This window comes from Molossus molossus, unplaced genomic scaffold (genome assembly GCF_014108415.1).
Source record: "Molossus molossus isolate mMolMol1 unplaced genomic scaffold, mMolMol1.p scaffold_m16_p_6, whole genome shotgun sequence".
In the NCBI taxonomy this organism is placed as follows: Eukaryota; Metazoa; Chordata; class Mammalia; order Chiroptera; family Molossidae; genus Molossus; species Molossus molossus.
Genome location: NW_023425399.1, coordinates 31,056,084 through 31,070,613, shown reverse-complemented (window position 1 = coordinate 31,070,613; position 14,530 = coordinate 31,056,084). Strand labels below are relative to the sequence as shown.

General features: G+C 39.6%; 1 protein-coding gene across 1 annotated transcript in view; it reads left to right on the top strand.

Annotated features, from left to right (window-relative positions):
• The first annotated feature begins 4,001 nt into the window (after positions 1–4,001).
• The window catches only part of TMX4 (thioredoxin related transmembrane protein 4), a 43,451-nt gene continuing 32,922 nt past the window's right edge, over positions 4,002–14,530 (top strand). Inside the window, exon 1 of the mRNA XM_036244473.1 lies at positions 4,002–4,342. Within this exon, the coding sequence (XP_036100366.1) occupies positions 4,155–4,342 (188 nt within the window). The 5' untranslated portion in view covers positions 4,002–4,154. The remainder of the gene's footprint in view (positions 4,343–14,530) is intronic.

Genomic DNA, 14,530 nt, shown 5'->3' with positions numbered 1-14,530 from the left:
AACCAGGGTTCAATCTTCTTAAAACTATAATTCCATTCTTTAGACACGTAGAGGATGGAGCACTGACCTATTGCTGCATAACAAATTATCCCACATTTTAATGGCTTAAAGCAACAGTTGTTTCACAGTTTCTCTTGGCTAGAAGACACACTTAAGCTGTTCCTTATGGCTCTAGATCACTCTTATGGCTCAGTCATCTCAAGAGTTGGGGAAAGATCTGCTTCTAGATTACTTTTATGGTTGTTCACAGGATTCAGTTCTTCAGAGTTGTTGGACGAGGCCTCCATTCCTCATGTGTTTGGAAAATGGGGAGTAGCTTCGTGTTACTGGAGCATGGGGGATTGTAGGAATGGTGGACCATAAAGTAGGCAAAACTGAAGCTAGATTGTGAAGGACTTTGTGAACCATGATAAATGAATTTGACTTTAAGAAAAATAGAGAGCCCTTATAGCATGCTGTTGCCTCCGAATGATAATATATAACCTTTTCTGAATCATAGCATGAGTTAGGTATTATATTTATCTCACTCAGTCTTCACAGCCACCATTTGCAGTATGTTCTATTATCACCTGCTATTAATCAAAACCTTGGTGTTTACTAGTTATAGCTCCAAGTCACATTGGTAGGAAGTGTCAGGCTGAGATGCCAATCATGGTTCAATAGCAACTGCTTCCCCAACCCTGCCTGGTCTGTGCCACCATACCCTTGAACCTATGCATTCTTTCTGTATTCTCTCCTACTCACCTTAGTCTGTAGGCCAATAAATGCAGTTTTTGAACACACATTTTGTATTAGATACAGGAAAATCTTCAGCAATAGTTCTCTTTCTTTCTTTCTTTCTTTCTTTCTTTCTTTCTTTCTTCTTTTTTTATTATGAATTGTTCTTCCTTTTTTTATGAATTGGTTTCAGGTGTACAGCTTAGTGGTTAGACAATCATAATTTACATAGTGTTCCCCAGCACCCCAACCAGCACCATATATATTTATCACAATATTATTGACTATACTTCCTATGCTTTACTTGCTTCCCCGAGACTATTTTGTATCTACCTACTTGTACTTCTTAGTCCCTTCACCTCTTGTGCCCAGTTGTCTCTCTGTATGTATGAGTCTGTTTCAATTTGTTTGTTCATTTGTTTTTTCTTTAGATTCTACATATAAGTGAAACCATATGGTATTTGTCTTTCTCTGACTGACTTACTTCACTGAGCATGATACTGTCTAGGTCCATTGATGCTGTTGCAAGCAATAGTTTCTTTTGTCCCAGATATGTTCTCTTTTTTTTTAATTTTGAAAAATTTTCAACATACACAAAAGTAGACAGAATAGCAAAAATGAACTTAGATTCAACATTAATTGGTATTGTGCCACTTTGGTTTCATCCATCCTCCCTCCACTCTCCAAATTTTATTTCTGGAGTTTTAAAAAGTGAATTCTAGATAGCCTATTACTTCAACCATAAATATTTCACTATCTGTAACCAATAAAATTATATAGTCATAACACCATTATCACAACCAACAAAATGAATAGTAATTCCTTAATATCATATCTTATTTTAAGAACTTTTAAAAAACTAATCATATATATATAAAAGCTGCACGGAATAGAATTATAGAATTCACATGAATGAGTCTTTTTTTTTTATTCCTCACTTGATGATATTTTTCTACTTATTATCAGATAGAGTGGGAGGGAGGGAGAAAGACAGAGAGAAACATTGATGTGAAAGAGCAACATTGACTGGTTGCCTCCTGCACAACCCGACCAGGGTAGGGGAGGAACCGCAACAGAGGTAGGTGCCCTTGACCTAAATTGAACGCGCGACTCATTGGTCCATGGATGCTCTAATTGCTGAGTCAAACCGGCCAGGGTGATTCCTTTATTTTTATAAGCAAAATAAAATGTTTTCAGTTGAGTTTATAAGATTAATCTGGTTAAATAGGACAAAAGTCTTAAGGTCTGGGCAGTTCTTACTAAAATGCTATTCTTGCTAAATGTAAAAATGTAGCACAGTATTTTACAGGTGCAGCTGCGATCAGGATGAGCTTGACAGGAACCCAACCTGATAAGTGAGTACAGCCATCCAAAAAGAAGAATCAACATGTAATTGACCAAATAGTGTTTGTAAGAATAGCTAAGCTTCCCTTAGGGGAGACAGAGCTTTGAATATGAATCCACATTTAAAGTAAATAAAACTGCCTTTCAACAACTTTCTAGAATAAATCTCCTAAGCTGCAAACCCCTTGAGTTCGATTATAATCTGTATATAATAACAGTGACTCTTAGTAACATTTATTTCAGGAACATTTTCCAAATTTACAGTAATTTATAAATTTGAGTCATATTTTGATAAGGGCAGGTTCTACATAGAATTTAGCTACTATGAATTAACACCTAACGCAGGTAAGAGCTTCTCTGGAGGCAAAATTAACCTTTATTTCCTATAAGTAGTGATTGTAGATTCATGTCATGTACCCTGCAATAATCATAGTTCTATAGCTTTGTGTTAAGCTCAGTTCAGAAATTACATACTTCTCATGATATATTGATCTCTGTCAACCGATGGTTGTTGGTGCCAATTCAGTGCCAACAGGAATCCCTAATTTAGGATACTGTGAAGAAGGAAACTTTATTCAGTGCAAAACAGCTCAACTGTGATACAGTACAGGCTGTACGCTGTGAAATAGTCCTGGGGCCAGGCCCTTCTCTAGCTAGACATCTCTGCTCCTGGCTGGTCTGCTCTGCTCTAGTGAGATTATCTTCTGAGTTTCAGCTCAGTGAGGGAGACACAGCCTTCACTCTTACCTGGAAAAGGAAAATGGCTCTCAGAGCCTGAGGGGAGCTGTCTTTTCTGGACCGTGGTCCTTGATTGGTCTGTCTTCATGCAAATGAAGACTCCACATCTTTGAAGTTTAATTGGCCCAAAAGGCACTGTCCTGATTGGTCAGAATAAAGCCACTCTGGTTGCTGGAGATGCACAGCTCTGCCTAGATGGGGAAAGATTCAGTCCCATTGTTTAAAGTAGGATTTCAGGAACTGCTTTATAAAGGCTGGCTCAGGCAGCAGAAACACACTGCAGGCAGGTAGGTCAATATAGGCTTCTCCTTTAAGTGACATTTACCCGAAAACCCCCTGTGTAGAAATGGCTGCCAAGCTCTGTTTTTAAACGTTTTATCCCAGTTAGCCACCAGGAGCCCTCCTTAGCCCTCCTTAGTAGGTGTCTTCTTTCTCAGGGTTCACATCACATTACTCAATTTTATACTTTGAATTCTTATAAAGCACACTTTGAAAAGCTCACCAAGCCTCTAATTGTATTTCAATTATATGCACACGAGTGTGGTGGCCTCCAGGTACAGTTGCACTAATGTGTACATGCAAAGAAATTTGGAACTATTTGACTGCTTTTATTTTAGATCTCACAAACTGCAGCCCAAAAAAGTGTGAGGTTCATTTAATTACAACTGGCAATGTTCTTATTAACTGACTCATTTTTATCTATTAGTAACCATGTTTTAAAAGTTTTTTATAAAATTAAAATTATTCTTGTAAAAAAATACAACTGCATAGTCTGTTTAATTTAACTAATACCCCTAATTAGGCAATGATATTGCAAGGCACACCTGCAGAGAGTACTTTAACTTTCTTTGCCCTTTCAGCAAGAGAAGCCCACCACTCCCTCCAATTTTCATTAAACAGGTTTACTTTGCAGTCTATTGTTGTTATTTTTGCTACCATTTGAAGAGGGGATGAATTCTTAAATTATTGGCCATGTTTCTCTTTAGAAAAACCCACACGCGCCAACTAGCCTGGGCACACGCGGTGCGTGTTCTAACTTAAGCAACATCCAGTCATCTGTTTATTTTCTGCTCAGTGGTCAGGAAGAAAGGGAGGCCGTTGCCTTGGCAACAGACACCCGGGGCAACGGCGGCAAGTCTTGGCGGGAGGGGGCGTGGCCTTAGCGCCCCGGCTGATAAGAGGCGGGGCCTTAGATCTGCCTCGGAGCATCGGCTATTGGCTCGGCCGGGAGGAGACGCGCATTGGCAACCTCGCCGGGTACCTGGAAAGGCCCAGCGGTGCAGCGAGCGAGGCATTGAACTCGCCGCTCCCTTTCCCCACACGCCCTGTCGAGGAGCCTCGCTCCGCGCCCCAATATGGCGGGCGGGCGATGCGGCCCGCGGCTGACGGCGCTCCTAGCCGCCTGGGTCGCGGCGGCCGCGGCGGCGGCGGAGGAGGAGGCCGTCCTGGAGCACATTCCGCTGCCGGCAGAGCGGAGCATGGTGCTTCCTATGACCGCCTCCAACTGGACGCTGGTGATGGAGGGCGAGTGGATGCTGAAATTGTGAGTGTGCCCGACCGACCCGCACACACTGTCCTCGCGGGTCCGCCCCGGACGCCGCACTCCCCGCAGGGCTCGACCTCAGGCCCCAGGCCAGCTGTGCCACCGACCGGCCTGCTCGCGCTGCGCATGCGCCGGCCTCCGCGGGCACCGCCGCGGGCGAAGCGCTACCCTCTAGTCGCTCGCCCGGCGTGCCCCTACTTGAGGGAACGTGCATTAGGGATGGGTGGGTGAGCAGCTTACCGAGGAGAGGGCGTGGGAGGGGGACGGAGAAAAGCTGCAAGAAAATAGCATGCATTTGATACAGCTCTATAGGTAGAGGAGAAAGGGCGGTCATTCAATGACATTTATTGCAGTACAGTCACGTAGCCTGGGCTAGGCAATGTATTTGCTGAAGGAATAATTGCAGCACCGTGAAGGGCAGGCCAGTTTGTACGAAGTATCTTAGTCATCATTTTGAAGATCTCAAGATGTGAAAAATAAAGCAGAAAGATGGGTGCTTTTGAAATTTAAAAACAAGCCTCAAGTAAATATTGATACGTGTAATTTTTAGAGGTAGAGCTTTCTGGTTAACTATAACTTGATGTGCTAGTGTCATAAAGAAAGGGGCATTAATAAATTGCCCCTTTTGAACAATAGAAGGTAAACCGTGGGTAGTACCTTTTCCTGAAGGGGATGGGAAAATATAGCTTCGCGTTACGACCAGGCAAGGGATTATCATAGATAAAATTAATTCATATGAGGAAGAAAGTGATTATTTGCAAGATTTGAAGTAGACGGGGCAGATATTTGGATAGGCTTGAGAGACCATTCATGGTGGTCTGGCAGAGAAAATGAAGAATGGAGAAAAGATCAATATACATACGTAATCATTACTATTTGATACTAAATGTTTCATTGACACAGACTTTCACATAATTGGATCTCTCCTTCATTTGTCCAAGACTAAATTTTGAACCTTTCAATTTACATGCAAGCAGAAGCCTATGAAGTGAAAGTGTCCCTGTGAGATCAGGGCCAAAAGTTCTGTCATTTGGCAGATTACATTGTTTAAAGAACAGAATGTACAGTACCCCTCAAATATAACTTACCTTTTGGTCACAAAGAGAGGGATATTTTAGACCTCAAAGTAAAATGCCTTTGGTATAATAATAAACCAATGAAATTTTTAAAGAGATCTGTAGACATGAAGCTCTTATTAAAATTAACCACTTAACTACTTTGAATGGAGGAGTTGAGGAGGTCATTTTCCTTTTAAGAGAGAAACTTTTAAGCATAGTGGAGCTTCATTCTGAACTGTCATGTCTGTAATAATTGTAAGAGGTTTTTTAGAGAGGCTGTGTTTTGTCAGATCGTACTGTAGACAGTTCTTTTTTCAGGAAGTGCTTACAAAATGGAGTTTTCTAGATGTCAGTTTTCTGAATCTTACTGAGTTTGTGTATGTACATGATGACAGTCAAAGCGAAAGGCCCCAGCTCCTTTATAGTTACTTTTGAAGTAGCTTTTTTTTTTTTAAGTAAAACTAAGAACACTAAAGCTGAGGTAAGTGTAAGCCAAGTTAAGCTTGTAAATAGGCACCGACCAACAGCTCTTATGCTTGGCCTTGCGGACAGTTCAAATTTTACTTCTTCATAAAGGTACAAGCCTAGGTGTAGTAATCGGTTGCTCTAAACTTGTCACGTGCCCTTTGCATGGAATGTGTTTGGACTGTGAAACAAGGTGAGACTTGTAGTCCAGAAGTCAGTAAGTTAGTAGTTCTCCTTTCATCCAGTGCACTCCCGAATAGGAATCAAGGCTGAAAGAGGATTTCAACCATTGCATCCAGCTTTCTACATACTGAACCTAGGTGCTTGTACTGAAGAAACATTGTGGCTCTTGCACTCTCAAAAATATAAAATTCATTATCTTCTCAGTACCTCTAATAGGCCCACTATAAATTTTCAAGAATTCATTCAAATAGCCAGTCAGATTTTTCCCCTGATATATATAACAGAGAAAACCAAAATATGTTAATACCAGTTTTTGCCCGGCCAGTGTGGCTCAGTGGTTGAGCATCGACCCATGCACCAAAAGGTCACTGGTTCGATTCCTGGTCAGGGCATATGCCCAAGTTGTGGGCCAAATCCCCAGTGGGGGGCATGCAGGAGACGTCCAGTGGATGTTCTCTCTCTCCCTCTCCCTTCCTCTCTCTAAAATCAATAAAGAAAAAAATTTAAAAAAGAATAGTTTTCATGTTAACACTTTGTTCAGGTGAACTAGTCATAATAAATGGAAATTGTTTGAGGTCCACATTGTTAGATGGTGTATTTAACTTCTCTAAAGAAGCAAGTTAAGCTTTCTGACAGTATTAAAAGTTTAACATTACTTTGAATGCTTATATGCTTCCTCTCTTCTGGGAAATTTTTCTTTTATATTCCACTGTATACAAAGCTCCTATAATGCAATTCCTGATTATATTGGTATCAGTAATGTAATTCATAGGATCTACCAGTGTTTATCTGCTTTGAGACATGAAAAGTTTTTATTGTAAAATTTATTGTTCTGCCCTGGCTGGTTTGGCTCAATGGTTAGAGAATTTGGCCCATGGACCAAAGAGTTGTGGCTTTGATTCCCAGTCAAGGGCACATACCTGGATTGCAGGTTCTATACCAGATCTCCTGCCCCGGTCAGGGTCCAGGGTCGTGTGAGAGGCAACCAATCTCTCACGTTGATGTTCCTCTCTCTCCCTCCTTTCCATTCTATCTAAAAATCAATGGGAAAGTATCCTCTGATGAGGATTAACAGTGGTAATTTTGAAACATGATCAACAAATTAATATATTCTACTTTCAGTCAATTTTTTTGGATCCGTGCAATTGGATTTCCATTTTCAACAAAAGCACTCTTTGCTAAGGAGAAATATCAGTTAAAACTATATTTATAATTCTGAAACCTTTTTTCAGATTTGAACAAACTTCTATTACTACACATTGACTTTAATGCTATGGACTTATATATTCAGTTTTTATCTTATTTTTTTGCCTGCAAATGTTGTTTTATAATTTCTATCCCCATTTCTTCCATTTCTCTATAATTGGCTTTCTGTGCTTTTTTCATCAACCTCTGATGGAAAATTTGCTCTTTCTCAAGGTTAGGAAAGATTATCTAATCTTTAAAAGCCTTCTAATGTTTTATTTCCATTGTTTCATACTATCTTTCATTCTTTCTTTGTAACTTTTGCTATTTTAAATACTTGGTTGGCTCCCATCATTCACTCTTTGAGAAAACTATTTTTGTTCTTTTGAAACAAAAGTATGCGATGTAATACATTCTGTATACTGTTCTGGTGCCTCCCCCCTCACCCCAAAAGAAATATGAAGATATCCAAATAGCTTAGAGTGACCCGCCTACCTTTAAACTGATACACAGAGAAAAAGTATTCTTTGGGTTAAAATTCCTCAGTAAAGCATATAGATTGTTATATTAAGCACTATTCTTTCTTACTTTGTTCTTGGGATGATCATGTTTCATGTTAAAATTACTATTAGTCATGTGGTGGTGGAAGAAAACCTCATTTATTTCACAAGGACCTCTAGTATTGCTTTCTCAATATCCTTATTATATCTAGGGAGAACATCTATAACATTTTTTTTTTTTATCCTCACCCGAGGACATTTTTCCATTTTTTGTACAGATTGAGTGGGAGGGAGAGAGAGGAAGAGAGAGAGAGAGAAACATCGACGTGAAAGGGACACATCGAGTGGCTGCCACCCGCACGACCAACCAGGGCCGGGGACAAACTGCATCCGAGGTACATGCCCTTAGCGGGAACCAAACCCGGGTCTCTCCGGACCGCAGGCCGATGCTCTAACCGCTGAGCCAAACCGGCCAGGGCATCATCTATAACATTTTTTATTCATTTATTTTTTATCCTCACCCGAGGACATTTTTGCATTTATCTTCAGGTAGAGCAGGAGGGAGAGAGAGAGAAAGAGAGAGAGAGAGACATCAACGTGAGAGAGACACATCGAGTGGTTGCCATCCACACGACCCCAGCCAGGGCCGGGGACAGTCTGCAACCTAGGTACGTGCCCTTAGCAGGAACCAATCCCAGGACTCTCTGATCTGCAGGCCGACGCCCTAACCACTGAGCAAAACTGGCCAGGGCACATCTGTAACATTATTGCCTTGCCTTACCCAAGTCAAATAGTTAGAATTTCTTGCAGTGTAAAAAAAAGAATGTCTTGCTTTGGTGGTTGAATTTTTGAAGTAGTCATTGTTCATCATGTGTCAGTTTCAGAGTCGGGGATCTGGTAAGATGAAAATGAATGAGTTACGATCCTTGATTTCAAGGGGCTGGCATCTACTGTATCCTAAAGGAAATAAATATTGTATGTAGCATTCATTTATTTACTAAATATTTACTAAATATTTCTTCTCTGTCTAGCACGTAGCAGTGGTTCTCACTAGGGCATTATTGGCATTTTGGATTGGCCAGTTCTTTGATGTGTGGGGATGGTTCACACATTGCAGAACCTTTGGCATCCCTGACTATACCATTCTGATAGTCGTGTGACACCAAAATAATTTAACAATTTCCGTCCCCTATGCACTTTTCCTAATATGTCTGAGTGAAAACCACTGTTCTGGGTACTGTTACAGGTATTTTAAAACATGCAGAAGAGGAATTCATAAACTAACATCGAAGTATTTGATTTTAAATTTCTTCCACAAAGGATATTCATCCACATCACCATCACCATCACCATCATCATCGTCACTGTCATTTCAGTCACAGTGAACAGTTATATTGATTATATTACAGGTCCTAATGCTGTCTTATTTGATCATCCAAGCAGTCTGGTATAGAATTATCATTCTCATTCACTAGAGGATATGAAAACTTGGAAAGACTAAAGCTTTGACCAAGGCTGGATCCCTTAGTAAGTTGTGGGCAAGGCCAGAACTGGAATGCAGACCTGAGCTTTGCAGTCTCTGATGCAAGCCAGGGCAAGTAGCTGGGTAGTGGAGGAAACTGAAGGAAGGCACAGAGTCTGGCTGATTCGCACTTAGGATCTCAGCTTGCCAGCACCCTGGCCCACATTAGGGGAGACCTTTTCCAAATGGGGTTCAGAGGCCTATCCATGGTTTTACCATTTTTCTAGTTTCTGCAAATGAGCGTTATTGCTCACCACTCAAACAGGCGCTCTGACTTCCCATGCCTCAGGGAAAATTCTTTTTCTTTTTCGGTATGTGCCCCTAGCCAGAACTGAACCCTGGACTCTCTGGTCCGCAGGCCAACGCTCCAACTGTTGAGCCAAATTGGCCAGGGCGGAAAATTCTTTTTCACTGTGACTTTTGTATCTAGCAGGACCCATATCACAGTTTATAATTATAAATTAATGTATATGCTTTTGTACTGAGTTTTTGTCTGACTCCTCCTCTAGATAAGAAGCTTTTAAGAAGAGGAACTAAGTTTTTCTTCTTCCTGTTTATCTCCAGAGTCTTAAGAACTATCAAGTACTAGGTGTGTTCAATAAATACTTTTTGACTAGGTGAATGAATAATAGACTTTATTTGTTTCTTTAATGAAGAGCTTCCTCAAGCATATCACTGAAAGAAACATATTTTCTTGGGTACTAAGGATAATTACCCTCATCTACCATTTTTCATTGGTGTAGTAAACATTTATTGTGGCCTAGGATCTGCCAGGCTCTGTTTAGGTACAAGCTATGCACCAGTCACCACCTTCATGGAGTATTAATTCTAGTAAAAGTAGTGAATTCCATTTTCTCTAGCAAGTGTAATGGTTTTTGTACAGCTGTTGATTATTATTTTTCCTCTACATTTTAAATAACATTTCCTAGAAATAATCTTCTAAAGAAATATATTTGAGCATAAGATTTTCAGCTCTTGGATCACTAAGGGGTTTTTCGGATTTTCCAAAACCAAGCATAGCACTTGATGTAGTGAAGGCATCATTTGTTGGCATTTTGATTTAGATTCACTTATTAAATCACAGAAAGATGAACCTACTATATATACTTCTTTCATCTTTATTGTCACGGATTCTTCTGAGTGTTTTGGTCACAGGAAGTTCTAAGTGAACATTAATTTTATCTGTCGTTGCCCATCTCACTTCTGTAAAGATAAGAAGAGAATGAACTGGGAAACACTGGTGAAATTCGAGCTAAGACAAGAAAAATTGCCCATTATTGGAGAATAAAAATATATTTGTAGTAGAATTTTATTTCTAATAAATATAATTAAGTAACTCCTTCCCTGAAGTGTTTAGTACACTTCATGAAATCTCATACCAAATTGAGTTATACAGTTAAAGAATCAAGGGCCTTCAACCACCTTCCATACAGCAGAACTTAAGTATAATTTGTACGTGAATACTAACATGGATAACAAAAACATGTTGTTGAATTTTGTTTTTTAGAAATGGTTAAAAACAGTGAACTCGATATCCTAGTTACTGTAATTTAACAGTGTCTTGGCTATCTGGAATATGTTTCAAATGTCTTTATGAAGCTTACTAATTTCGTATACCACTGTGATCTGTAAAATATTTAACTAGGAAAGATACTGTTTTACAGTTTCCATGAATATAAAGGTACTAATTTCCCTTGGAGGCTCTTAAATTGAAGGAAGATTAATTTATATATAAACTTAAAAGTTGGGCAGGTTCATTCTTTATCATAATTAGGGGAAGACTGCCATTTTGAACTAGTTTTAAGTACTATAAATGAATGTTGCATTTAGTCCTTTCTGATGAGTTTTACTTATGCATGTGTGCATAAATAAACTACATTTTTATATATTCATGTATAGACGGAGAAACAGAGAGAGTATGAAAGTCACATACCTGACTTTCCTTTGGTCCCTTGAAGTATTTTAAGTACAGTAGGTTGTAAATTACTGCCTAAATGACTGTCCCTTACAGAAAAATATGAATAATTTAAGAAGCTTTGACAACAAAAGACCAATTTCCACACCTGAGACTTGAAGCTGGCTTATCTGCACCAAAAGAACACAGTAGGATGATGGTGGATTCCAACACAATGAATTCTGATTAAATCTCAGACAGAATGGCATTAACAGTGCTACAGGACCAGTGGGTAGCAGCTACATAGAAAATGGAATATCTGAAATTACCTTGCCCTGGCCAGTGGGGCTTGATCTCCTGTAAGGGGTGTGCAGGAGGCAGCCATTGATGTCTCTCTCCCTCTCTTTTCTTTCTTTAAAATCAATAAAAACATATTAAAAAGATAAATAAATAAAATTACCTCAATAGCGTTTGTATATATTTTTATATAATAGCCTGTCTAGAGATTAGGGATTGGGATTTTTTTTAAGTGATGAAATTTGTATGCTTTACTAATTACTGAAATCGCAAATGTTTCCATATGCAAAAACAGAGGTTTAGGGAAACAAAGCAAAGAGGATCTAGAGTTCATTGAATTGCACTTCAAGATTTCTTTCTTATTTTTGGTAATTTCTTTTTTATGTCTCCTCTTTCTCTCCCTCTTTTTCTCCTTCTCTCGTCCTTCCTCTCCCCCATTCCCTCCATCTTCCTCTCCCTCCCCCTCCCCTTCCCTCTTTATTGATAGTAGGTATTATTTTCCTTGGAGGTTTTTGTCAGGTAAATACCTCCACCTGGGTTCTTGTTCTGTGTGGTTTTAGGTGACCTTAAACAAGTCTCTCTAAACCTGCCAGTCTGCCAGTGAGTTTGTAAGGTTCAGATGAGCTAATGTGTCAGAAAAGTGCCATGGAAATGTTAAAGAAAAACCACAGGCCCAAAATGGCGTCACTGGTGCAGAAGGCCCATGGTGCCAAACCTAAGTTTAACACCTGATCTAATGGCAGTTTCAGCCTTACCAGGAAACATAATCTTAATCAACCAGTCTGGAATTTTCTGGTCAATCACAAGTAAGGTAATCTGTTTGCTCCCCACCCTAGAAAAGAAGAGGCAATCTGCATGATAAAAACCGCTCTCTCAACTCTCTTCCCCCAAAGAAAAGGTGTCCTGGTTTAAAAATAATCCTTTCTTTTCTTTTGTTAATACTCCTTTGCCCCACTCTTCTTCCTATAAAAACTCTTCCGTTTTCTGCAAGGCCACAAGAGTACCCTTCTAGTTGGTAGATGGGATGCTGCCTGATTCATGAATTGCTTAATAAAGCAAATTCGATCTCTAAATTTACTTGGTTTAATTTTGTGTGTGTGTGCTTAATAGAAACCAAGCAGTATATTACAAACATAATTAGTGTTAATAATTGTTCATGATATGTGCTTGCTTTACCTGTGTCATCTAATCTCCCAGTAACCTTCTAAGAGAGCTGCGGCTATCTCATTTTACAGTTGAAGCTAGGCATGGAAGAATTATTAACCTGCCCAAATGTTATTGTTGTAATTAGCTAATTTATTAATATTAATAATAGGTAGAGAGCAAAGGGGAGACCAGACATTATAAACATGATTATCTGGGCAGCTTCACCAGGAAGCAAGATTCAAGCTCCCTGGGGAACTACCTATCCATTCCCAGCAGATCGCCGGGGGAAGGGTTCCAACAAAGGGGGAAATGGGTGCATGCGCAGTGAAGTTGGGGTGACATAGAGAAGGTGCTTGCATGTCAGCACTTTCCCCTTTGTTCCCTTTCCTAAGGCATTTTCCCCCTATGTGTATGTCAGTGTAAGAAACATTCAGACCTGTGAAGAATTCTGTGAGTTCATTTGAGCCAAACTGTCGACAGATGCCGGGAAACAAAACCTCGGTGGATTGAGATAATGCTCTGGAGAATGGCAGTTTTGCACCTTAATTTATACATTACAATCAAAAGAGAAGGCTAAGTGGGTTACGTGTGAAATCCATTGGTGATACATTAGGGAGGTGGGAAAAAGCAAAGCAGAGAAATCTCTGGGATTGGGTTAAAAGTAAACGATAGCCTGGCTGGTGTGGCTCAGTGGATTGAGTGTCATCTCATGGACTGAGAAGTCTCAGTTCGATTTCTGGTGAGGGCACATGCCCAGGGTGTGGGCTCGATCCCCAGTAGGTGGCATGAAGGAGGCAGCCGATCACTTTTCTCTCTCACAAAGATGTTTCTATCTCTCCCTTTCTCTCTCTCTCAAAAACAAACAAACAAAAAAATCAATAAAAACATATTTAAAAATAAGCAAAATGTTAGACACATCTTTCTTTTACATAGGTAGGTACAGGATAATTTACAGTCAACAATGAACATGTTACTAACAATGAGGGGATTTGTGCCCCCTCACTCTTACCCTGGTGAATAGGTTGTGCCCTGAGGGGTCTGATAAAAAGGAAGTTACCCCTCATTCCAAAGGTATGTTATTGTTGGTGGAAAAAAAAAGGCAACAGGCTCAATTAAGGTGAAAATTGACCTTTGTCAAGGAAGATGCCTGCCTAGGACACGACTACCCGCCATAAACTGCTTTTAGTTAAAAAATTTAAATTTCAAACCATTCTTGGTGGTTATTTTAGGTTTTTGAGTTTGCAAGGCTGTCACACAGCCCTTCCCTGAGCTTGTCAAGTTAGCATGTGGCCCCTTTTTGTCCGTGTGTGTGTGTGTGTGTGTGTGTGTGAGAGAGAGATGAGAGAGAGAGAGAGTTATATGGCAGGCATTCTTTCCTACCCCTGTTTCTCCCCCATATCCCTTCCCTATCTTAACGTATAAATAATAGATGCCACATTTTGTAAAAACAATTCTGGAATCAAAAATGGAAGATAACTTGGGGGAAATTGATGTTTCTATAGTGCTGAGCCTGCTCATCCAGAACTTGGTATATCTTTTTATTTAAGCAAGTCTTAAAAAAACCTAAACTATTTATTATGACAATTTTTCACAAAATAAAATAGTGTAATGAGCCCTCATCATCCATCATGCAGGTTCAATAGCTATCAATATATTGCCAAGCTTGCTTCATCTGTATACCCAACCCTCTACTCTTTGGTGGCATAATTTACATATGCTAACATTTACCCATTATACATAAACAATTCAGTGATAACAAGTCCTTTTTAATATTACTGTATTCCATCAATATTTTGACTTGAGTTAAAGGTTTTTTAAAAAGTATACTTTAAACAGATTTAAGCAGATTTTTAAAATATATTGTCCAGTTGGTGACATCTTAAAATATTATTCTAAGTGCCCATGATTTTTTTGTCTAGAGTATCCTGTTCTGTTTTG